At 38.8% G+C, this 25014-nt stretch overlaps 1 protein-coding gene across 3 annotated transcripts in view; it reads left to right on the top strand.

Annotated features, from left to right (window-relative positions):
- The first annotated feature begins 395 nt into the window (after nucleotides 1-395).
- Nucleotides 396-25014, top strand: part of PLEKHH2 (pleckstrin homology, MyTH4 and FERM domain containing H2) — an 87246-nt gene continuing 62627 nt past the window's right edge. For 2 of the 3 annotated variants that reach the window (XM_058165236.1, XM_058165238.1), the window contains exons 1-2: nucleotides 396-553; nucleotides 5456-5585. In XM_058165236.1, coding sequence (XP_058021219.1) covers nucleotides 5463-5585 — 123 coding nt within the window. In that variant the 5' untranslated portion in view covers nucleotides 396-553; nucleotides 5456-5462. Of the gene's footprint in view, nucleotides 554-1178; nucleotides 1619-5455; nucleotides 5586-25014 lie in introns of those variants that run through there. The other variant, XM_058165237.1, reaches the window with a different exon arrangement.

Here is a 25014-nt window from a genome sequence, read left to right as displayed (position 1 = left end):
TGAAAACCTGAAAGCTTTTGCTCTTTCGGAAATGAAGACCAAGGACCGACGGACCTTAGGTTTAATTTGACACCTCCACATCTATGTAAATCGACTTACAATGGGCTTTTTAAGCAGGCTGCTTTTGCATAGTACAGTGCTTTTTCAGCCAGGAGCATCCAATTCTGCCTCTACGATTTCAACATACTGGGAGGCCCGATGTTATTCTTGCCCCACAACTTTAATTTCACTCACTTCTCTGGGCGATGGATGAAAAGCCCCCCGCCCTCCCCGAATATACACACACCGTGCCTACAAGCCTAAACACCACCCCCACCGCGGAGAGGCCGGAGTGGACTGCAAGTCCCGCCTAAGCGGCTGTTTGAATGGCCAGGGGAACTGCCGCTCAGCCCGGGCCCCTCGCCGCCTGTCCTGCCGAGCGAGGAGATGGTGCCGCCGAAGCCTTTAGCGCAGAGCGGGCTGCCCGGGAGAGGCACTGAGATCTTGGGGAGCGGGGAGCGGGCCCGTCAGTGGAGTCATTGAAGAGCCGGAAACTTCATGACGACGTCCGCAGGTGTGCCTTAAATTCGGGTGGGGTGGGGTGGGGTGGGGTGGGAGAGAGTGTGCGGGACGGATAATGACTCTGGTTTTTTCTCTTCGGGGAGAGACATTGAGCGGGCTAAGACGGCGCGACGAGGAGCCATAAGAACAGGGAAAGCAGGAGCCGTCGTCCCCCTAGTCCTGCCTCTTCTTTGCCCTTTTCCTTCTTTGGCTCAGCAAAAAAAAAAAAAAACGGGGAGCGGGGGGAAGGATTAGTTGGTGAATGATGAGAAGCAATTGTTATCCCAGAGATGTCCAAAGTTGTTAAGGCTGCTAGTCACATCGTGCTTTTGAGTCACTCACAAAGTGACTTCTACCCAGGGCTTCCACTAAGTAGAGTACTGAATCTGAAGGGATGAGAGATTATCAGATATATGAGTGTTTTTCTCCCTACATTTCTTTTTTTATCAAATCTTGTTAACAGACCTCTGAGAAGAAAAGGAGTTTCTTTCTTTCTTTCTTTCTTTCTTTCTTTCTTTCTTTCTTTCTTTCTTTCTTTCTTTCTTTCTTTCTTTCTTTCACATTACAGGTAGGGCTTACTTATATGTCAAGTTACATATATTTGGTATGATTATAAATTCTGCAAGGTGTCCCGTAACTGAATGAAAGGGAAATCAACATCTTAAATTTGATGCCGTGAGATGTTGGGTTCAGATCTAAATTCCACGAAATGACATTTTTACATTGCAGGAACCAAAAACATGAGGACTAGCTGTCCTGAGGAAAAGGCCATCTGTGTATGTTCAGTGTTATTATTCCTCACCACCATTCAAAAACTAAATTCTTCTGAGGCCGAGTTTGGCTTTAGACCCAGTGTTAGAAAAAGTACTATTCTGGAGTTTTATACTTTTTGAATTGCAAGTGGTTTTTCTCTCTCTCTCATGTGTCACTATCCTACAAATAGGAGAAGAGTCAAGGGAAATGTGGCATGCATGGGAATATCTACTTACCAGGAAGGGACAGAAGCTAAAAAATAATAACATCAACAATAACAACAACTGAATTGCATGAATTGAATTGAATTGAACTGGATTGAATGGTAATGCTAAATCAGAAAAGTTTTCTGACATCAGACTGTTTTAACAATAGTATCAACAATATTACATTTTTCCTCCTTGCCATACATTGTCCTACAGAAATATAACAAGCATAGAATAGGCAGGAATGGAATTTACTGAGAAACTATGAACTCCATTCAGAACTGCTACCCAAAATAAATCTCTGGGCTAAGAATTCATAGTTCTCAAGGTGTGCCTTTTATACCTGGCTGTGAATAACTGGGAGTGATTTTTCTTTTTTCTCTTTTTTTAAAAAGCCCCTTGCCCTTGAGGCCTACCCACTCTTGCTCCATATCCTGAAAACCACTTTGAAATTCTTTTGCTCTTCATTTTGGCCAGGCTCCCAGAATGCTAAATTGTTTTTGAGCTGGAAATATGGTCAGTAATCTTTTCCCTTGTGATAAGTGGAAAAGCCTTGGACTGCAAATTTTTTTTAAAGAAGCTCACTATAGGAAATGAACAGCATGTTCCAGAAGGATCATTCTCTGAAATAGGCCTTTCTAATGAGTGTACAGTAGTGGAATGAGAAGATTTCAATACAAATTTATAAAGTAACATATCTTGCCAACATCTTGCTGGATAAAAATATAGCAATAAAAATAGTAATGCATTACAGTATATATTCTGATGATGAAGGAAACATGGCAATCCTAATACCATAAGCCTAATGTCCCTAAAAGTGGCTGCAATGTTGATTAAATGTGCTCAAATACAAATAAATAATAATACATCATTGCACAAATAATGGAATTAGATAATAGCCACCAATCAGTAATTGTATTGCAGCTTATTTGCCAGCCTTCTATGAGACAATGATTGGGTTTATGTACAGTATAGTGCTAAACCATTATATCATTTGTTTGCTATTGGCTTAGTATGACATATGAAACTGTCAATTCTGGATAATAAAGAGTGGTTTACATTTACAACATTCATTAATGCAATGTATGAACTCAAGTAGTTTGTGTGTTTGTTTGTTTGTTTGTTTATCAAATTTAGAAACTGCCAATCACACAGAACAACTCTGGGCAAACTAACTTTATTCAACACACTACAACATAGTATGATACGTAAACGTTATTTGCTGTATAGGAAATAGAATAGCCAATATTTTTACACCAGAAATGTTTCTACGGAATACTGTATTTACTGTTTTATTACAAGTATATCTTGTGCTTCATCTAATAGTTAAAAGTAGCTTAAATCATTCTTTCCTTTACCTCTATATTATCCCAATATTAAACCTATAAACCAGATTAATTTGGGACGTAATGGCTGGGTTTATAGGGTGCTAAGCCATAATGTGTAGGACATTTTGGTTTGTTTGTTTTATATGACTTTGGTTTACCATATAATGTAAACCTTGCTTTCGATCTGAATTTCCCAAGATCAAATAAATTATTCAGATCTACAGATGTTCTCCTGTGTTGGCTGTACTGCACTTTTCAACATTTCCCTCCATTGGTAACTCTGCCTAGGGTTGCCTCACCTTCTGTAGCACTGGTTGAAAATTAAAATCTTCCTTTCCAGTTTTTAAAAGTAACAACTAAACCTGCAGCTAACACATCATTTTAAAGAGGTCATTTCTTTTTGTATCAAATACTGTAAAAGAAGGAAATAACTGGCTATAGAGAAAAGAAAAAAAGTTCTTCCTTTTTATGCTTGTTTACTTTATGTGTTGGGAAAGTATTTTGGGCAAAACCTAACCTCCCTCAACTTTGTGGGTGTTTCTTGCAATTTAAAAATAACAAGTTTTAATTCACTTCAGTGTACAATGTAAACTTTATCTGAAAAGACACTTGATTTTACTGATATTTTGATCAGTTAATATATTCAACAGTGAAACATTAGATCCTGTATCATGATGTTAAAGTATGGGAATTAATCTCTTTAAATAAAAACAGCTAAACGACTACCTATCAAATGGAAATAAACTTTATTTACGTTTAAAAAAAAGAATTTTATCGAACTTGTGAAATTTAATACCCTGTGGGGTATTAATAAATCTAAGCATACAGTTGTGCATTCTAAGCAAAGATACAAGTTTAATTCAAAATAAATTTAATAAGCCTCAATGGGATTGTGCTGTTACTTTATACTTTAAAATGAAAGAAACAAAAAAAAAAGGCACAGGAGGGAAAATGTGTGTAGGTTCATAATGCTGAATCAGAACACAAGCAAGCCAAAGTGATGAACTCATTTATTTTTCCCTTGAGGAATCAAATAAGAGACGGGAAGTCATTGACTCATAAATAAGATCATTCATTCCACAAATGTAAACAGCATGTATTATGCCAGCAAATATTTCTGTAGTCCTTTGCCTTGTGCAAAAATGTAAAGCAAATAATTTTCTGGAATTATAACTAAAAAAAAGACCCTTTACAATAATGGAAATCAGAATGTTATATGACCAATACAATAGTTATGATCTACAAAGAAACTGAAAGTCACTGGTAATTTTGTTATTAAGCAGTTGACATTTTTACATTTATATTGCATTCTAAAAATAATAAAAACAAGTAATTATTTAAAAGGAAAACCACAAAAGTTGAGAAGAGAAAAGATCATCTTTAAATTGTATCAGCAAAATAATTTTATATTTTATTTTTAATCATCATGGACTATAATATTTCAGAAAGATTTTGCTATATTTTTTGTGGTCAATTATTTGATTTAATATACAGTTTTAATATCTTAACATTAAAATTTATTAAAATTTATTATTTATTTATAAAATATTAAAATAAAAAATTATATATCATATAGCTTATAGATTTCAGCTTCTATGCTTTGTTTTAAATTATATAAAATGTGTTTTAATATTGTCTGATTTGCCCGATAAAATAGAAATGCATTTTTAAAAAAAATATTAGTTGAACCAGAAACATAATGCTTTATGACATAATTCTATGCATTTCTAGTTAAATAAAACTTATTTATCTGGCTTGAATCCACTAAGCGTGTAGAATAGAATAGAATAGAATAGAATAGAATAGAATAGAATAGAATAGAATAGAATAGAATAGAATAGAATTTATTGGCCAAGTGTGATTGGACACACAAGGAATTTGTTTTGGTGCATATGCTCTCAGTGTACATAAAAGAAAATGGGAAAAAAACCTTCATCAAAGGTACATCATTTACAACACAAATGATGGTCATAGGTTGCAATTTAATGATAGCAACAAAAAGTTACAGTCATACAGTCATAAGTGGAAAGAGATTGGTGATGAAAACAATGAGAAGATTAATAGTAGTGTAGATTTAGTAAATAGTTTGACAGTGTTGAGGGAATTATTTGTTTAGCAGAGTGATGGCCTTCGGGAAAAAATTGTTCTTGTGTCTAGTTGTTCTGTATGATTGTTTTGTATGATTGCTACTTTAAATCTTTAAATCTTTAACTTATTTCTTAACTTCTTAAGTTTCTGAGTCAATGAGATGTTCTATGAATTGTTCCTATTACAGATTTCTTAATTCAAAAAAAAGGAAAGATGATTTTCATTTAAACAGTATGGTGTATAATTAATCTTCATCCATGAATTGCTGTATTATTGCAATATAAATGAGTTCATGTTAACTTGACATTTTACAATCAGAATTGGGATTAATTTTTTCTTAATATCATGAATGTACAACTTGGCAAATATTGTACTCATCATAACTTTGTAGTATGCATAAAGACATAATCTTATGCTAAGTATTGAAGTAATCAAAACGTATGTTTTTGACAATTAAAATACTTCTAATTTGTACAATACATGTAAATGTATGTATATTAACAGTTAAAATCTTATTGAATATTTCCTTTTTTTTCAAAGCCTAAATATGGCAGACTTCCTAGAGCCAGAAAGGATAATAAACTGGAAGGAAAGATGTATGGTTATGGAATCTCAACTAATGAAGTTTCGCCTTCAAGCCAGCAAGATTAGAGAACTGCTTGCAGAGAAGGTAAGTCTTAGAAAGTTCAATGTAATTTATTGTATAGTTCAACGATATAGATTGCTTAATAGATATCTATTGACTAATTACATTTGCTTAAATAGATACCTTTTGATTAATTAGCTTAATTTGGCAATAGTGATCACTAGACATGTATATATGCTTTTATCCATGGTAGGAAAATATACATGTGTCTAAAAATGCTTCTCTAGATCTTTACATCTACTAACAAAGTTATGAACTGCCACAACCACTCAGAAGGTACTCGGGCAAGGTCTTCTCGAAATGCCCACAAATGCCCAGAAAACTAATGTGATTGTTCATCCCTGCTTAGTTACATTTTGCCCAGCCAATCCCAGATAAGTGCTGTTTTGCCTCAAGATGAAATTCAGCAACCATGCAACACTAAATATCTGGGGGGAAATAACATTCCCCAGCAATATTTGTATGCCCGTACATCTGTACATGCAGTACATCTAAGGGTGCTGTTACATTTACATATTGAGAATTGGATAAAAAAAATCCAAGGTAATTCTCAATATTAAAATATGTCCTTCCCTTATTTTAAAATAATCATTATTGGAAGGCAAATAGATTGCCTTCTTCACTAAAGAATAGTGTTTGAACATGCTCCCCCTGCACCCTTTTGAATAGCCAAATATTAATTAGGATACACGTTTTATAGAAGTTACATATGTTGTTTATTAAATCAAGGAGTCTGGACATATGGGTGTTGAGTCAGTGATCTTGAAAGCAAAGAGATTGATGATTCATTGCCCTTTTGTAGTACCTGCAGTATTTTTCCTTTCTGTGGAATCTGGATATTATGGAGATGGAATATATGCAAATGATAAATCTGACTCATCAGTTACATATATAGTAGGAACAGAGAACATCAGTGTGTGTAAAGACTTTTTTTTTAAGAAGATGCACATAAAAATGCAGAGCACATTCTGGCACAACTGGTTATGCCTACATTTTCAGTAGGGCTAGTGTTGGATTGGATTATTACATATATATCGAACTGGTTGCCTTGACAAGGCATGCTTAAAATATACGTTATATGTTTGCGAATAATCACTATATTTACAACTTTTTATAGAGAAAAGGGCATGAATTTGCAATAACTGTCTTGAAAAAAATGGCTGGAAAATATGTATTGCTGTAAAATAAGTGTAAACATTAGGTTCTAATATGAAATGAGATAAGGTTATTCTGGTGAATAAATATATACATTAAGGAAAAAGAAATGAAAAGAAGTAAAGCTGCAGGTCAAGCATCGAACGATTATGTGTGAAAGGAGAAAAAGATGATGTACCATACCTGTATTCTATCTACAGAACTTTGCTGAAGTAACGTTGAATGTTATTCAATGTTGATGATAGCATAGTATCCATTACTTCAGACAGCATTCTTGTTTAGGGGGCAGGACCAGAGGTAGAATTCAGCAGGTTCTGACAGGTTCTGGAGAACAGGTAGCGGAAATTTTGAGTAATTCAGAGAACTGGCAAATACAACCTCTGACTGGCCCAGAGTGGGGTGAGAATGGAGATTTTGCAGTATCATTCCCCTGCTACGCCCACCAAGCCACGCCCACAGAACCGGTAGTAAAAAAAAATTGAATTCCACCACTGGGCAGGACATACATGTTAACAGAGCTCTATCCTCCAATGAAAGCAATACAGAGACTACCAGAGGATTGGCGAAATTTTTTTCATCTAAGGTAAGACCATCAATTGAATTAGTTGTACGGGTGCTTCTACAGAATTGAAATAAGTGGGCAGTGTCAATTTGTAATAAATGTGATTCGTTTGAAACAATAAAAAGTTTCAAATAGTTAACTTATTTATCAACCAGTGTGGTTGTTCATTAGGATTTGTTCAATATATTCTGTTCCATAGAAAGGGTTTTATGTAGTCATTTGAACTACAGTAGTGGTCTGATGGGATTATTGGAGAGAATTGCTGCTGTGACAATGTGCCATAGAAAACCAGCAAAAGATTATAAAGAAAGTAATAAAGCTTACATATAACTTCAAAAATATTCTAAATATTTATTACAGGACTAAAGAAAAATCATGATCTGTCCACATATAGATTAAATTTATTTTTTAAAAAAAATATTGAGAAAATAAGCCTTTTTTTGGATACTCATTAAACTGAGTAAGCAGAATTAAGGCTGTAAAAATGTATCTAAGGGAATCACTTTACATTTAGTCAAATCTAAATCAGATACTATGTAGGCTTTAGAATATTATTTCTTTCTTAGTTTGGGACAAATAGACATAAAAAACATTAATTAGAGTTTCCTCAAAATAAGCATACACATTAAAACAAAATTCTTATGATTATAATATAATATAATATAATATAATATAATATAATATAATATAATATAATATAATATAATATAATATTATATAATATAATATAATATAATATAATATAATACAATATAATAACAGAGTTGGAAGGGACCTTGGAGGTCTTCTAGTCCAACCCCCTGCCGAGGCAGGAAATCCTACACCATTTCAGACAAATGGCTATCCAACATTTTCTTAAAAATTTCCGGTGTTCAAGCATTCACAACTTTTGCAGGCAAATTGTTCCACTTATTGGTTGTTCTAACTGTCAGGAAATTTCTCCTTAGTTCTAAGTTGCTTCTCTTCTTGATTAGTTTCCACCCATTGCTTCTTGTTCTACCCTCAGGTGCTTTGGAGAATAGTTCGACTCACTCTTCTTTGTGGCAACCCCTGAGATATTGGAACACTGCTATCATGTCTCCCCTAGTCCTTCTTTTCATTAAACTAGACATACCGAGTTCCTGCAACCGTTCTTCATATTTTTTAGCCTCCAGTCCCCTAATCATCTTTGTTGCTCTTCTCTGCACTCTTTCTAGAGTCTCAACATCTTTTTTACATCGTGGCAACCAAAACTGAATGCAATATTCCAAGTGTGGCCTTACCAAGGCCTTATAAAGTGGTATTAACACTTCACGTGATCTTGATTATATCCCTCTGTTTATGCAGCCCAGAACTGTGTTGGCTTTTTTGGCAGCTGCTGCACACTGCTGGCTTATATCTAAATGGTTGTCCACTAGGTCTCCAAGATCCCTCTCACAGTTACTACTATTGAACAAGGTACCACATATACAGTACCTGTGCATTTTGGGTTTTTTGCCTAAATGTAGAACCTTACTTTTTTCACAGTTGCATTTTGTTAGATAGCACCCAATCTCTGTCAAGATCTTTCTGTATCTTGAGCCTATCTTCTGGAGTGTTGGCTATTCCTGACAGCTTGGTGTCATCTGCAGATTTGAGGAGTTCTGCATTTATCCCCTCGTCCAAGTCATTGATGAAGATGTTGAAGAGTACTGGGCCTAAAACAGAGCCTTGGGGTACTCCACTACATACTTCCCTCCATGTGGATGTAGTTCCGTTGAGGACTACACGTTGAGTGCGGTTGGTCAGCCAGTTACGGATCCATCTGGTGGTGGTGCTGTCTAACCCACATTTTTCTACTTTATCTAGTAGTAGGTTATGGTCTACTTTATCAAATGCTTTGCTGAAGTCCAAGTAAATTATATCGATGGCATTCCTCTGGTCCACTAATTTTGTCACTTTGTCAAAGAATGCAATAAGATTAGTCTGGCATGATCTGTTTTTGACAAACCCATGTTGGCTTTTGGTTATTACTTTGTTTGCTACTAGGTGTTCAATGATTCATTGCTTGATTATCTTTTCCAGAATCTTCCCTGGTATTGAGGTCAGGCTGATAGGTCTGTAGTTTCCTGGATCTGTTTTTTTCCTTTTTTGAAGATGGGAACTACATCAGCTCTTTTCCAGTCCTGTGGCAGTTTCCCTGTGCTCCAGGATCTTTGAAATATATAGTTCAGTGGTTCTGAGATCTCATCTGCCAGTTCCTTCAGAACCTTGGGGTGTAATCCATTTTTTGATTTTTTGATTTTTCTCTGTTGCCTTTTTTGTCATTTATATCAATAATTTACAGTCTAATTTTTGCACAACTTTGTTTTCTTTGAAAGAAAGGTGATATTCTCCTTTAATTTATTTATTTACTTCATATATTTATTTTTATGCTATCCAGGTTAATCTTATTAAACAGTTTAATACATATGTTTTCCTAAATTGTCAGGAATGGATCATGAACATCTGATAAACTGGAAAGGTGTAAAACATTAAGTGAATGCCTTAAGTCACAAGTACTCTCTTCTTGTCTCTTTTTTTCACTTGGCAAGTTATGTATTATGCTTCATAGTTTTCATATGAGATATTTAATAAGTGCATCATTGTGGCCGTGAGAATGTGGCAGGGAACAGGAAGAGACAAAGAAATATAAATTAATAGTAGGTTGTGGCAGCTGAGTCTTTTTTTTCTTCATTTTGTCATATCAGAGCATACTTTACAAAATTAAATGCAAAGGAAAAGATTTCTTAAATATCTAAGCAGAAGTTGTGACTTTTTAAATGGGAGAATTCAGGATAGAATTTAGAAAATGGTTTTATTATAACTTGTTCAGATTGTTCATGGAGTTCAAATCGCTTCATTTTATTAATTTTGAGTTTCATCCAAAGTGTTACAGATAAAAAGAGAATATTCTGCTTAAGGAAATGTCAGAATTGACATTTGGCACTTAACAATAGAAATATACTTATGCATTTTAATAATAAATATTTTTACAATTCATCAACTACATACAATAATAAAATGGCAGCGCCATCTTTTATGTTGTTGTATTGCTGACATGAATAAATAATAATTTGGGTTTGACTAGCCTAGGTGTTTCGGATTTTTACCTTTCATCAACCAAATATAGAATGGCCAGAGTCAAGGGATTGGGGAATTTGTCTCCAAAATATCAGAGGTATCAGGTTGCTTACCAGAGTTTAGCATTAGAACAAGTAACACACAAGATTCTTTAGTATTCAAATGTAAAGAAGCAACCCATGAGGGAACACTCAGAAGTTGAACGCAGACAACAAACAATTTATAGTAGCAATAGCAATAGCAATAGCACTTAGACTTATATACCACTTTACAGTGCTTTATAGCCCTTTCTAAATGGTTTACAGAGTCAGCATAGGGCCCCTAACAATTTGGGTCTTCATTTTACTCACCTTAGAAAGATGGAAGGCTGAGTCGACCTTATTAACTATTTTAAAATTATCCGAGGCCTTCAGAGGGACAAGTCTGAAAAGTCACCAGATGAGTTTAGCTTCAGCTGTGAACAAAAGAAAAAAGTAATTACAAGCTTAAAAAGTTAAAGAAACTGTAAATTCAGAGGTAGCAAAAAGCTAAATAAGATTTTGATCTAAGAAAATTACAAATGGATTAAGGATCCAGTTAAACTTGGAATCTGAGTTTGGAATTAATTATACATAAAGGGCTTCTCATGGAAAACAGATTTAGTTTGTCTGTCTTGGCTTTTAACAAATTTAAGCAACTTTATGATTTTAGAAACATGAGGGGACTAGATTCTAAGTAGAAGGAAAAAATACAAGGCCAGCCTTTGTGGGGCAGTTAGCTGGGATTTACAAAATAACACAAAATGTCCTAACATTGGAAATATTAAATTATATCTTTGGAGAATGAAGCAAGAAATATTGTAGCTACAATATCAACTATTCGTAATAATGCCTGAATCTATGGATAAAATATGTCCAAAAGTTATCAATGAGGGAATGACAGATGTTGTGAAAATTTTGTCTTACAAGAGAGAGAAAGTACCAAAAGTAGAAGTAGTTTGCATGCGCGTTATGGCGGCGTTTTGAAACTCATGGAGACGGCGTGGGAAAGTCCTTGGGCCGTGATGCCGTTCAGCCGCTTGCCTAGCTGCCTGCACGCCGGTCCCGTATTTACGATCATCTCGGCCGCCGAGAGTGAGGTCCCGGGGCCTCATTGAACTCTCGGCTGCCGAGTACGGAGCCGGAGAGGTTTTGGAGCAGCGAATGGCGGCGGCCATGTTGGGGGGGGGTTTTAAGAAGACGTCCGGCATGATTCAGCTGATTTTCCGGCCGTTCGGGCCGTGGAAGGATATCAACGAAGGGGCTTTCCGAACACCGACGGAGGGCATTGAAGGTGGTATGCTGGATACCGGGTGTTTCGGATTGCTGCTAATTGTGCTTGCTGGGATGGAACCTGGAGGGGTAAGAACTTGGAGGGGTAGGAACATCGCCCCCCCCCTTTCTTCCTCCCTGCTTGGACTGGAACATCGCGTCTCCCCCATTGCTGACTTTTGCCTCGGCTTGTCAAAATGGGGGGGGAGGGACATCGCCCCCCTTTCTTCCTCCTGCTTGGACTGGAACATCCCGCTTCCCCCACGGAGGTTTGATCTGCCGGCTTAGTGGGGGAGGCAGACGGCATGAGGGCACCGGCGGAGTCGTTTCAAATAAGGATGCGTAACCGGGAATTCGAGGGAGACCTTTTCAGCTGTGGTCCCACGGACTCCTACGGACTAGGACCCACATGGTTATCCATCTAAGGGTGGGTCCCGGCGATTTTCTTTTTGGATACGACGATAACATCTCCGACGGCTAAGGATGGACACGTTTCCGCATTGTATGGACAACTTCTCTATGAGATATTCATTTGCCGAACTACTACGACTGCGAGGTTCCCCCGCCTCGCAGGAATGGCCCTCCAAGCTATCGAGGGCTTACCTTATGAAGGGTCTTGGGACCCAGAGAGGTGGCATCTTGACCAAGAAGAATTTGTGGGGTTTTAAATCGTTTTTAAACAAGGGTTTTTAAGGGGAGGATTTGTGGTGGGGGAAGACCCGTCAGGAGGATCCAGCCCCTGTGCTAGTTCGCGACATCACGCCATCTTGTCTGAAGGCAGGGGAGGGCGTTCCAGGTTTAGAGGGCTGTTCGATCTATGCGGTAAGTGGGAGAGGCAGATATGGCGGGGGAGGGGCCATATCGAGTTGTGGGAGCACGTGTTCGATGTTTGAGGCGATCACGTGCTCCGGCCTCAGTCCCTACCCGTTCCTCGGGTGGCCATGATCCTCAGAGCTTGGATCTTGCTGATGTTATGTAATGCCGGTCCGTGGTTAATAAGGCTCCCCTGATTTGCGATCTCATTCAGGAGGGGTCCGCGGACCTTATGGGCATTACGGAGACCTGGTTGGGCCCTGAGGGGGGGGTCCCCCTTGTTGAGATGTGCCCTCCAGGCTTCCGAGCATTTCATCAGCCGAGGGTCCAAGGTAGGGGTGGGGGGGTGGCGGTTGTTATTAAGGAAGATCTAGAGCCGAGGGAGACCACTGTTCCTCAGATTGCCGGCTGCGAATCCCTCTGCGTGCGTTGGGGCTATAGGAATCAGTTGGGCTTGGTGATCGCGTACCTGGCTCCTTGCTACGTGACCACAGCCCTGCCCGAGCTGTTGGAGGTACTGGCTGCTGTGGCGGTTGAGACCCCCAGACTTATAGTCATGGGGGATTTCAACTTGCCATCAGTTGGCTTGTCATCGACGGCAGCTCGGGAGTTCCAGGCTTCCATGACGGCCTTGGACCTGATTCGAGTAAATGATGGCCCTACGCACACGGGGGGAGGCATGCTGGATCTGATTTTATCTCTGGACAGTGGTTAAATGATCTGGTATTAGATGATTTAGTAACAGAACCAATGTCATGGTCGGATCATTTTCTCCTTCGCCTAGACTTCGAACCGCCATTCACCACCGCAGGGAGACGGAACCTATCGGTGGTTCCGTCCCAGGCGCCTGATGGACCCTGAGAGGTTCCAGGCGGAGCTTGGGCCATTCCTGAGGATCTGGCCCACGGCACGGCTGAGGAACTGGTCGTGGCCTGGGAGGCGGGCGCGGCGGGGCCCTGGACAGTGTCGCGCCTTTGCGGCCTCTGACCCGGCGTAGATCTCGTCCGGCCCCTTGGTTCTCCGAGGGGCTGAGGGAGATGAAACGCCGGAGAAGACGCCTAGAGAGCACCTGGAGGTCCAGTCGCTCGAGCTGATCGGACACTAGTTAGGACCTATTCTAGGACCTACCTAGTGGCAATGAGGGAAGCGAGGCGCTCCTACGCCTCCACCCTCATTGCGTCGGCAGATAACCGCCCGGCCGCCCTGTTTCGGGTGACCCGCTCTCTCCTACATCAGGAGGTGCGGGATGACCCTTGCAGGGACGAGCCGAGGAGTTTAGTGGTTATCTATACGATAAAATCGCTCAGCTGAGGGACGGTCTGGACCGAATTTGGGATGATCAAGCGAGGAGAGGAGGCACGTCTTGTTGAGCACATTTGGGATGAGTTTGACCCTGTGGCTCCGAGGGCGTGGACAGGTTGTTGGGGAGGCTTCACGGCACGACATGTTTACTGGACCCGTGCCCTTCCTGGCTGGTACTGGCCACTCAGGCGGTGACACGAGGCTGGCTCAGAGGATTATCAACGCTTCTTTGTTGGACGGGTTTTCCTGCCGCCTTGAAAGAGGCGGTGGTGAGACCCTCCTTAAAGCCCTCTTTGGACCCAGCTATTTTGGGTAATTATCGTCCAGTCTCCAACCTTCGCTTTGTTGCGAAGGTTGTAGAGAGTGCCGTGGCGCGACAGCTGCCCCAACACCTGGATGAAGATGTCTATCTAGACCCGTTCCAGTCCGGCTTCCGACCCGGATACAGCACGGAGACAGCTTTGGTCGCGTTGGTGGATGATCTCTGGAGGGCCAGGGACAGGGGATATTCCTCTGCCCTGGTCCTATTAGACCTCTCAGCGGCATTCGATACCATCGATCATGGTACCCTGCTGCGCGGGTGGGGGGGATGGGGAGTGGGAGGCACCGTATATCGGTGGTCCCCCCCCTATCCCCCCGACCGGCCGCAGACGGTGTTGACAGGGGGGCAGAGGTCGACCGCGAGGGGCCTCACTTGTGGGGTCCCACAGGGGTCGATTCTCTCGCCCCTGCTGTTCAACATCTACATGAAACCGTTGGGTGAGATCATCAGTGGTTTCGGGGTGAGATACCAGCAGTACGCTGATGACACCCAGCTGTACTTTTCCACCCGGACCACCCCAATGAAGTTGTTGAAGTGCTGTCCCGGTGTTTGGAAGCTATGCGGGTCTGGATGGGGAGAAACAGGCCCAAGCCCAATCCCTCCAAGACGGAGTGGCTGTGGATGCCGGCCGCCCGATACAGCCAGCTGCAGCCGCGGCTGGCTGTTGGAGGCGAGTTACTGGCCCCAAAGGATAGGGTGCGCAACTTGGGTGTCCTCCTGGATGATCGGCTGTCGTTTGAAGATCATTTGACGGCCGTCTCCAGGAGGGCCTTCCACTAGGTTCGCCTGGTTCGGCAGTTCGCCTTCCTTGATCGGGATGCCTTATGCACAGTCACTCATCGCTCGTTACCTCTCGCTTGGATTACTGTAATGCTCTCTACATGGGGCTCCCCTTGAAGTGCACTCGGAGGCTTCAGTTAGTCAGAATGCAGCTGCGCGGGTTATAGAGGAGCTACACGTAGCTCCCATGTAACACCGCTCCTGCGCAGACTGCACTGGCTGCCTGTGGCCTTCGGGTGCACTTTAAGGTGTTGGTTATGACCTTTAAATCGCTCCATGGCTTAGGACCTGGGTACTTACGGGACCGCCTGCTGTTACCACCGCCTCCCACCGACCCGTGCGCTCCCATAGAGAGGGACTTCTCAGGGTGCCGTCCGCCAAACAATGTCGGCTGGCGGCCCCAGGAAGGGCCTTCTCTGTGGGGCTCCCACACTCTGGAACGAGCTTCCCCGGGTTTCGCCAAATACCTGACCTTCGGACATTTCGTCGCGAACTCAAGACTCATCTTTTTATCCGCGCGGGGCTGGCTTAAATTGGGATTTTAATGTTGAATTTTATTAATTTTAAACGGGGTTTTTTAACGTGGTAAATTTTAATTATTGGGCTAATTTAAATAAGTTTTTTAAATCATATTTTAAACTTGTATATTGTATGTTCGGTTTTATTATGCCTGTACACCGCCCTGAGTCCTTCGGGAGAAGGGCGGTATAAAAATCAAATAAAATAAATAAATAAAAATAAATAAATGACAGACCAAGAGAATGAGTTGGAAAATGACTTTTTATTGGATATACAAAAGAAACTGGCTCAAATGTTAAAAATTTTAAGGGAAATGCAAATGAAAAACCAAGAGAATGACCTGGAAAAACATCTTATTGGAGCTACAAAAGGTTTGTTGGCCCCTTGAAAAATTCTGAGCAATAGGATAGGGAAAAATTAAAAAGAAATCAAATCCTGGGATAGTATTTGAATGACCTAAACTTAAAAACTTTTAGAAGTAAAAAGGAAGGAATATAAAATTGTTTTATTTGAACAAAGTTAAAATAAGACATTTATTTTCCAAGTTCTGTTAGCCTTTTACAGAATTTTTGCTGAGTCGAGAATTGAAAAGTTGATGTTTTATGTATTTGCTAATAATAATGGATGGGATAAGGGATGAAGTGGCCGCTTTCTAACCTTATAGCCAGTAAATTTGCCTATACTTGTTGTAATGAAGATTGGAAGTCATGCCTGTTTTATAAAATATTCTTTTTCTCTTTTTATTTTTTCCTGCACTTTTAAAATCTTTCTTATTATTTTTTAAGTTTAGTTTGTATTAGTTTTTTACTATTTTAATCAAAATCCTTAATAAAAAGTTATATACAAAGTTGAATAAGATTTTAGATGTTCCCGGAAGACGATTAATAGTAGAATAAATGCATAGGAAGAGAATTATCTCTAGCAGTGCTTCTAGTTTTAAACAGTGGCATCATCAGAAAGGCGTACATAGTATAGCCTCTTGCACCTATCCAATATGCAGGTAGTTCTAATTTAGTGACTTCCCTGTTCATAGTTACAGTGGTGATGAAAAAATAAATCTACAACCAATCCTTGCATTTATGTCTGTAAAGTAAAGGAAAGCTGAAGTAAGATTTAAAAAGCACAGTCACAATTTCACTTAGCAATCACTTTGCTTAATAACCAAATTGCCAGTCAAAATTATGGCCACTAAATGAACACTACCCATATGTTACTGACCATACCCTAAAATCTGGGTTATCATAAACCTACAGAAGAAGCCATAGTTTCTGTTAGTATATTGGAGTGGAATGGATTTTGTAAAGCTAAATATTAGGTTATTATTTTGTTTTGCATTGTATAATGCTTGTATGAATTAAAATAAATTATAAGACAGCAGAAAGGAATGGCCTTTAGAAATAATTCTTTTAACAACAGTATTCAGGGATGAAAATAACTTGCATATGTGACTTTCATGGACTTTGTTTTTAAACTGCTAGTAATATTAATGTGTATCAGCTGGGCTGGATATGTTAAATTTATTTCTCAGTTGATTTTTGTATAATTTTGTTTAATTGTTTTAGAATAACATTTACTTTGATGACTTACTAGCTAAATAACAAATATGGATGCAATCAAAAAGACAGCATCTCAGCATTCCTTCTCCCTCAAACTTACTCTCCATATTTTCTTGCAGTTTGTTTTAGTTAGCATCAGATTATCTTTTCTCATTGAGAAGAACAATTTAGCATTGAACGAGAACAATATCACTTATTCACCGCATGAAAACTGGAAAAGTGATGGGTTAAAATGATATTTCTGTCTTTTAAAGGAGAAGACTCAAAATGGCAGAAAAAAGGCATCTGTTGGAAGGCGGGGTTGGAAGACAAGTGGTAGAATGGACATGTTTATACTATATTGCTAACTATAGGAAAGAACATGTCTAAATTTAGAGAAAATGTTTGCTTAATAATTAGCGGGTGTGCTGGAATAGTTGAACTTTGGCATATTTTCCTCTCCTTTTTGGAAATCTGTTTTGCGTGTTTAATACTGTACATGCATTGTCCATAAACATAAATAGCTGAACCCACTTATATTCTGCTGCTTTAGCTGCTAACGATCAAGTCTGTGCACAACACTTATGTCACATCCTGCCTGTCTCTAACTAATTTTATCTCATATGTCTTTAAACCAATTTAAGGGCACGTTATAAAAATACGCTATTGGACATTCAAATTTTATTCTACCTTAAGCCCTCTGCAGGACTTGTAAATTACTGCCTACTTGACTGCCCTTGATTTGTATGGATTTTCATCCATCTGTTAGGCATGGAAGTTTATCTGTTCAATTCTTTTGGGTCATAAATGATTGATAATAGTCATACGCTTGGAATTTTATATTCTAATTTTTGTATTGTGAACAGGGATATAATTGCAAAGCTTAGGAAAACAAATTGGCAAGAATTGTTATAGATCACAAATAGAGAATATAAAAAATATTTCCTTGCCCAAGAATATTTTGGCTGATTTTATAATATTCTACTGTTTTCCAGTCGAGGAAAAATATACAAAATAAAGTTGCGCAGGGCTTCAGATTGATTGCAAAAAAGTGTTTTGGAGCGTGTGGAAGCATGAATATAGCTCCTATCTGGAACTCTTTAAAGTAGCTGTGTCTTTTCCCAGGATTCTATTGCAGGTGCAGAGGTTAAGACATGTAGTCCTTGGACAAGATGCCACCAGATCTTGCAGACAGATGCTACATTTGCAATCCCACATGCTCTGAAGCACATTTTCCAAATATTTCTCAATCATGGCACAGCCCAATATGAAAATACTCTAATAACTCATTGGCTCAATTCACATATAATACTGATAATTGATTTAGTGCAGTGGACAATAAAGAGGATAACTTCTCAGTGTTTGATTTGTTTTCACAGAATCCCAGTGGATTATTATATTGTAACTATTGTAACAGGCATGGCGTAGCATGGTGTGGCATGGCATAGAATAGAATGGAGTGGAATGGAATGGAATAGGATAGGTCCTCAAATTAAGAATTTATTGGAGCCTGCCAATTATTTTCATAACCCAAGGATTTGTAAGAGTGAGTCACGTAACTTAAACATGATCACTCCTTGCTTTCGTCCATGTATTTGCTAATTGAGTGCATAGGTCATTAAGTGTATGAGGTATCTAAGTGTATGAGGGGAAGGCCATGGAGGGCTTAGTGCTTTCCCCAACCCACTGAGATATCTCATGCTTCCCCCACCCCCACCCTCCTGCCCGACCAGGTCACTTACCTTATGTAGATCTCGATGACAACGGAGCTGTCTCCTCTCCAGCCTTTCTGCTGTGGTTTCACCCTGAGCAAAGGTTTGCCAAGGCCTACAGGGATGAGAGATGGCATCCCTATAGGCTTTGGTCATTTTTGCAAAAAGCCTTTGCTGACGAGAACAGAGCTTGGGAGGGGTGTCTGCATGTTTTTGGTAGGTTAGGTTATAGATGACAGATGCAAAGAATGAATTAAACAGTTCTGCTTTCTCTCTACCGCCCATTATTTCCTTGCCATCTTCTTCCATTAGTGAACAAATTGTTTCTTTGATGTTTTTCTTTTTATGTATTGAAAGAGACTTTTTAAAAATTATTTTTGATATTTGTTGCAAGTCTTACTTCGTTCTGAGCCTTAGCTTTCCTGATTTCATCTTTGCCTTAGTTATGTGTCCCTCTTTCAAAAAAAATACTTTTTTGTAAGTATTCTTTTTTAATCTTTCAGTTTGTCAGAGAGTTCTTTGTGCAACCATGCTGGGCTTCTTATTTTTCTTTTTCAGTGGTGTTGAGTTGGACTGGACTTTTATAATCATATTTTTTAATCATATATTTTATAATCATATTTTAAAGATTGCCATTCTGTCATAAAGCATGGTTTATAAACCATAATATCTACATGAAATGAACCTATTATAATGACCTGTACATTTTATCAAAGTAATTTTCTTTTAATTCATTTTTGCTTATTAACTAAATGTATGAATTACATATCATATTTTTAAATCATTAAATTAACCATTAAAAGGGTGCACATGCAAAGCATTACTTTCACAGTGGCTTTTAAAAAGCTACAATATAATTCATGTTTAAGTGTTTTTTTTACAAGCTCAAAAATATCAGTTTCCGTTTATTTTTTGACTTCTTTTTCTTTACTGTTGATGGTTGATCCTAAAAGGCAGAAGCTATCTATAACTCTGTTAAAAATTCTAAAATTGGTTGTTGTACCTGTTGTCTTTAGTCTGATCTTTTTTATATTTAGTTTTAATCCAATTTTTATTGTGACCCAGGCCCAAGTGGTAGTAATAAACTGAGTCTTAGTCCAATTAGGCAAACTGCCAAAGGCCCTTTCTGGCAAATGTCCAGAAGCCACAAAAACAAAGACGTATATGAAGCAGAAGACGAAGCAGATGATGCAGCTACAACGTTGTTTTTCAGCAAAAGCCAAATGCCGGTGCTGATCTGCTTTAAGCCTTATGGGAGGGGCCAGTCATCTCTTGGCTCTACTCCTGAGTTGTCCTCTCTGCTTGAGCTGCTCTTGCCTTCTGGCAGCTTTTCTCATGTGTGCATTAGGAACAGGCTCCTCCTGTTCCTCTGCCTCACTACCATCAGTTTCTGGAGGCTCTGGAGTCCGTACCTCATTTCCCGATGGCCCTGGCCTCACCCCAGCCTAATCGCTGTCCAACTACGTTGCCAGCTCCGTAGGCTGCTGACGAACCACAACAATTTTTTCACTATGCTCCTTGACTCTTATTACTAGACCAGGGCTGTCAAATTCATGTGCCGAACACCTCACATGCTGGTCACGCCCACCCTGATTTAGCAAAGGGGGAAAAAGTTGTTATACATCATGTGATGACAATGTGACACCGCAAATTTGGCACCCCTGTACTAGATTTTGAACATGCTTTATATTTTCAGCTATCAGAGTAGTGTCATCATCATAGCTTAGGGGTCAAACTCACGGTCTATGGGCCAGATGCATCATGCATTGGCCACACCCATCCCGTTTTAGCGAAGGGGGAAAAATCATGCTATATCGCATGATGACAACCTGACATCATGAATTTCACACCTCTGATGTATGTTATTGACATTTCTTCCTGCAATTTTATTTATTTATTCATTATTCTACCTTTATTATTTTTATAAATAATTCAGTGTGGCATACATACCTAATACTCACAATAATAATCCTATAAGGTGATTTAGGCTGAAAAAGTTTGACTGGTGCAAAGACACCCAGCCAGCTTTCATGCCTAAAGTGGGACTAGAACTCACTTTCTCCTAGTGTCTAGGCCAGCACCTTAATCACTACACACAAGACTATCGCATGCCTATAGTCTTAGGAACTATTCCAGATGGTATAATGGACATAGTTACGTCTCAGCAAAACTTATTTCTAGTGCACTTGGAGCATAATGACCTAGCAAATTTTGCTTTGATACACTTTCTCTTTCTGTTTCTTAGTATTTATTCCATTTGATTATATTATGTTTGCTTAGTTTACACAATGAAGCCAATAATCCATGGTATAGCAGGGAATTTGTTCTTCAGGCAACTTATTATAGAGCCCAGTCTGGTTTTGGGCTGAGAGCAGGTGACTTGCCCAATGTTACCTAGCGGCTAGGATCTACATATCCTTACTCCTAATCTAACACACTAAACTAAAATCCAGTACCTTAGTCCTCACTTACTGACTACATATTCAGCAAATATTTAAAATTATGATGGCACTGAAAAAGGAGATTTATATCCGTTTCTGAAAATTGCTGCCATTGCAGTATCCCCAGACACGTGATTGTAATCCAGGTGCTTGGCAGCTGCTGCATATTTATGATGTTTATACCATCCCGCAGCCATAATATCAGCACCTGGGGACTTCATACCTGGGTTCCAACAAGCAAAGTCAAAGGGGAAGCTGGCAGGAAGTTGCAGGTCATGGTTACATGACATTGTGCTTAACAATTGTGAATTGACAAACTGACATTGTAAGTCAGGTGCAATCATATGACAATTATGACCTCAGTAGAGTGGGTAGTCCCAATTATGTTTGGTAGGTGAAGACTAATTGTACTGTAAAATTTGATAAGATAAATAAAATATTTAAGAAAGCCTTAAACACTATATCATTCTGGCTCATAGTTTGACAGCAATATATTTTCAATTAGAGCCGTGGTGGCCTAGTGGTTAGAATTCAGTATTGCAAGCTAATTCAACTCACTGCCAGGAGTTTAATCCTCACCAGCTAAAGGTTGACTCAGTCTTCCATCCTTCCGAGGTCGGTAAAATGCACTCAGATGTTTGGGGCAATATACTAACTCTGTAAACTGCTTATAAAGAGGGCTGCAAAGCACTGTGAAGTGGTATATAAGTGTATGTGCTATTGTTATTGCTATAAATATTCAAACAGAAGAAAAACTTAAATAAAAAATATTTGCCAACTATTTGTTGAAGAATAAATTCTTTCCACCAAGTTTGATTTCACACATTCTCTTTGGTAGTTTTAGGCAAGGTGGAAAGAGGCTGTACTTCCAGAGGTTTTTTTCTTGGTCTCTTCCCAAATTAAATATTATTTTTGTTGGGTTATAAGCAAATCATTCCATGCCTGTGGTGATAATTATTGTTGTAAAGTGCTTTTAAAAGGTGCTACCCAAATCTTTCTTATTTTAAGCAGCCTATAGTGGCCCTAAGGCAGCAGATGAAAACAGCCCATCTTCAGGAAACTAGAAAACAGTTTATAGGCCTCCAAGCACACTTGGAAATGATCTTTCATCTCTTCTATTTCCGAAAATGTAGAGCGTTTACAAAATGAAATGTAATGTGCTTCCTTCAGCAGACCTACAGGGCATATTTAAAATCGTTTTGTATAGGAAATGTATCTACAATTTTGATTAGGAAACAAAAACAGCTGCTTGTGGTTTCCTCTGATATACCTCTTCTAGAGGTATATTACAAATGCATCACACCTTTCATGTTGTGTTTTCAGATCAATCTGAGCAATTTTATGTTTCTTTACTGCTGTCAGACAAAAATGACTTCATCACATTTAATGTTGTAGAATTTTATGTGCCACATATAGTCTGCCACCTTTGTGAATTGGCTATTTGTTAGCTGATCACAATCTAATTTTCTTTTCTTGTCTGTTTTGAAGTGGTTTTAGATTGTAAATGTCTGTGTTCTCTCCAGCTGAAAAACCATAGACATAAAAGAACAAGTAATGAAGAATGATAGGAATAAAAGTTTATCTTATTTAAAATGGAAGATGATTATGTGGCTGGTTTGGTGAAAAAGAAACACAGCGAGAACATAAATAAGAGAAGATTAAAGATGAAAATGTAATTGGGAAGTTATTAGAAGCAGACTAATAAAAAGAAGCCTAAATCATAACATGTGTGGTAATTACACAGGAGGATGAGGAGAAAAAGATGGTAAAGAAAGACTTAATAAAAATATACGGGCTTTCCACATTGGAATTACCATTCAAAATCAGGTATTTCTGATCTAACTGATATATAAATAATTCAATTTAGGGAGGTACATTTAATACCTGTCTCTGGTTATTAAAAGCAGTTATTATGTATACTTGTATTGTTTTCATTTGTGCAAGGGGCTAAAGCTAGAGACCACAAATATACAATAATTATATTTATCGGGTGGGTGGGCTAGAACTGGAAATCTTGATACTGTTTATAACTCTGCTTAGGAAGTTAATTACATGACTTAAAGAATAATACTCAGCAATGATTTTATTTGATCCATTAGCTAAAGAGGCATAAAGCAAAAAGAACACAAATGGATTTGAGCTTGAAATACTTTCATCCACCTGTTGGCATTAAGCTACTCTAATAGAATCAGCAGACTATTTCAAAGTCTCCTTCTGAGAAGCCTTGACAATTTTTAAGTCTGCCTGTTCAGACCCATTCGTCAGTTCCTATGACAGGGCAGCTATCCATAATAAAACTTTTGTCAGAGTTTTTGGGAGGGACACAGTTTGAACACTTTGTATGTTTTATTATTTTTACAGAAGTAGGCATACACAGTTCTGTGTGTATTCAAGTATATTTCTAGTCTACACAAAACGTTTTATGCAGGCTGCCAGAAAGCTGACTTAAGCAAAGCATACTTCGAGTTCCTGCAAAACTACTTAACATGTTTACTTGACACAATCACTCTTTAATCTCAGGTTTCTTTTATTAACTAGTTGAGGACTATTATCTGACTATGTACCTTGTTCAATGTTTGAGCTGGATCCTGCTTTGGACATTTTCTTTTCTCCACCTTAAACTCTAAATGTGCAGTTTAACTGCATGACTCATTCTCACAGAAATATAGGCACTGGATTGAATTTTTTTCAATAACAAAATTTGGGTTTACATTGAAATCTTGGATGGGAAAGCTGAATCACGCAGGGTGTCCATGCGAAATCTAATGTAAGGAGGAGGAACACATGCTCTTCAGATTCTCTTGAGATTTTTTATTTATTTATCCATTTATATTGTACGGCTGCCTATCTCAAATTCATGACTGTGGGCAGCTTACAGCAATTGAAAATTCAACAACGTATAACAATAACAATATTACTCTCAGCCTCAGTTGTAGACCAGACCAGAAAATCAGCTGCACAGAAAGGTTAAAAGTATTTTTACTGAGATTGGCTGTAAAAGAATATTGCAAGTCTGATTGTATTGTACCTCCTCCTCCTCCTCATTGTTCAGTATTTCTCTGAGCTACTTTGAAATGTTATCTCATGGACTGCCTAAGCAACATAGCCAGCATAGCTCTGTCAAGGTCATCTTCCTTTACCCTCTACAAATACAAATGTAATCAGCAGCTAAAGTAAAAACTAAACAAATGACAAACAAAGTCTGCACAGCCGTTGAATTTGCCAAGCCAACCTCAGTGACACAACCCTGTTTTAAGGCCGTGCGATAGGCCAGCAGACTCTCCAAATAAATTGTGAGCTATAGCAAATATATGGAGACTCCAATGTCTGGGTGTTTTGGGATGAACTTAAAATGTTTTCCCTTAAGATTTAGGAGACAGTTTCTTTAATTTATTTATTTTTGCAATATCTTTAGGCTACCTCAATTATCTGACTTTAGGAGGTTTACACTTAATCAAACTGCAAGTTGATCAAGTGTATTTGATTTAATTGTGAAATCCCACAATTACAATAATCCCAAAATCTAAAAATGGCTAACGATAATGATGTGATTAGATAATGATAAAAAAGACTATCTCTAAAGCACTAAACTCTGTGTGCCTATCAAAATAAAACTGTCTGATTTCATCCTGAAGACAGGACAGTGTGTGGGCCATCTGGATCTTGGGGCAAGCAGGCTGTTCCAAAATGATGAGGATGAAAAGTTAGTACCTAACCCTCGCAAAAGGAGGGAATATAAAACATTCCCCTCAGTTTATAGAATATGCTCCAGTTCTATCCAGAGGAGCTAGCTAGTGGTGGGTTTCAATTTTTTTTACTACCAGTTCTGTGGGTGTGACTTGGTGCGTAGGATGGCTTGGTGAGCGTTACTTAGTGGGTGTGGCAGAGAAAGGATACTGTAAAATCTCCATTCCCACCCCACTCCAGGGGAAGGTTACTGCA

This window comes from Ahaetulla prasina, chromosome 1 (genome assembly GCF_028640845.1).
Source record: "Ahaetulla prasina isolate Xishuangbanna chromosome 1, ASM2864084v1, whole genome shotgun sequence".
Classification (NCBI taxonomy): Eukaryota; Metazoa; Chordata; class Lepidosauria; order Squamata; family Colubridae; genus Ahaetulla; species Ahaetulla prasina.
This window is presented reverse-complemented; position numbering and strand designations above follow the sequence as displayed.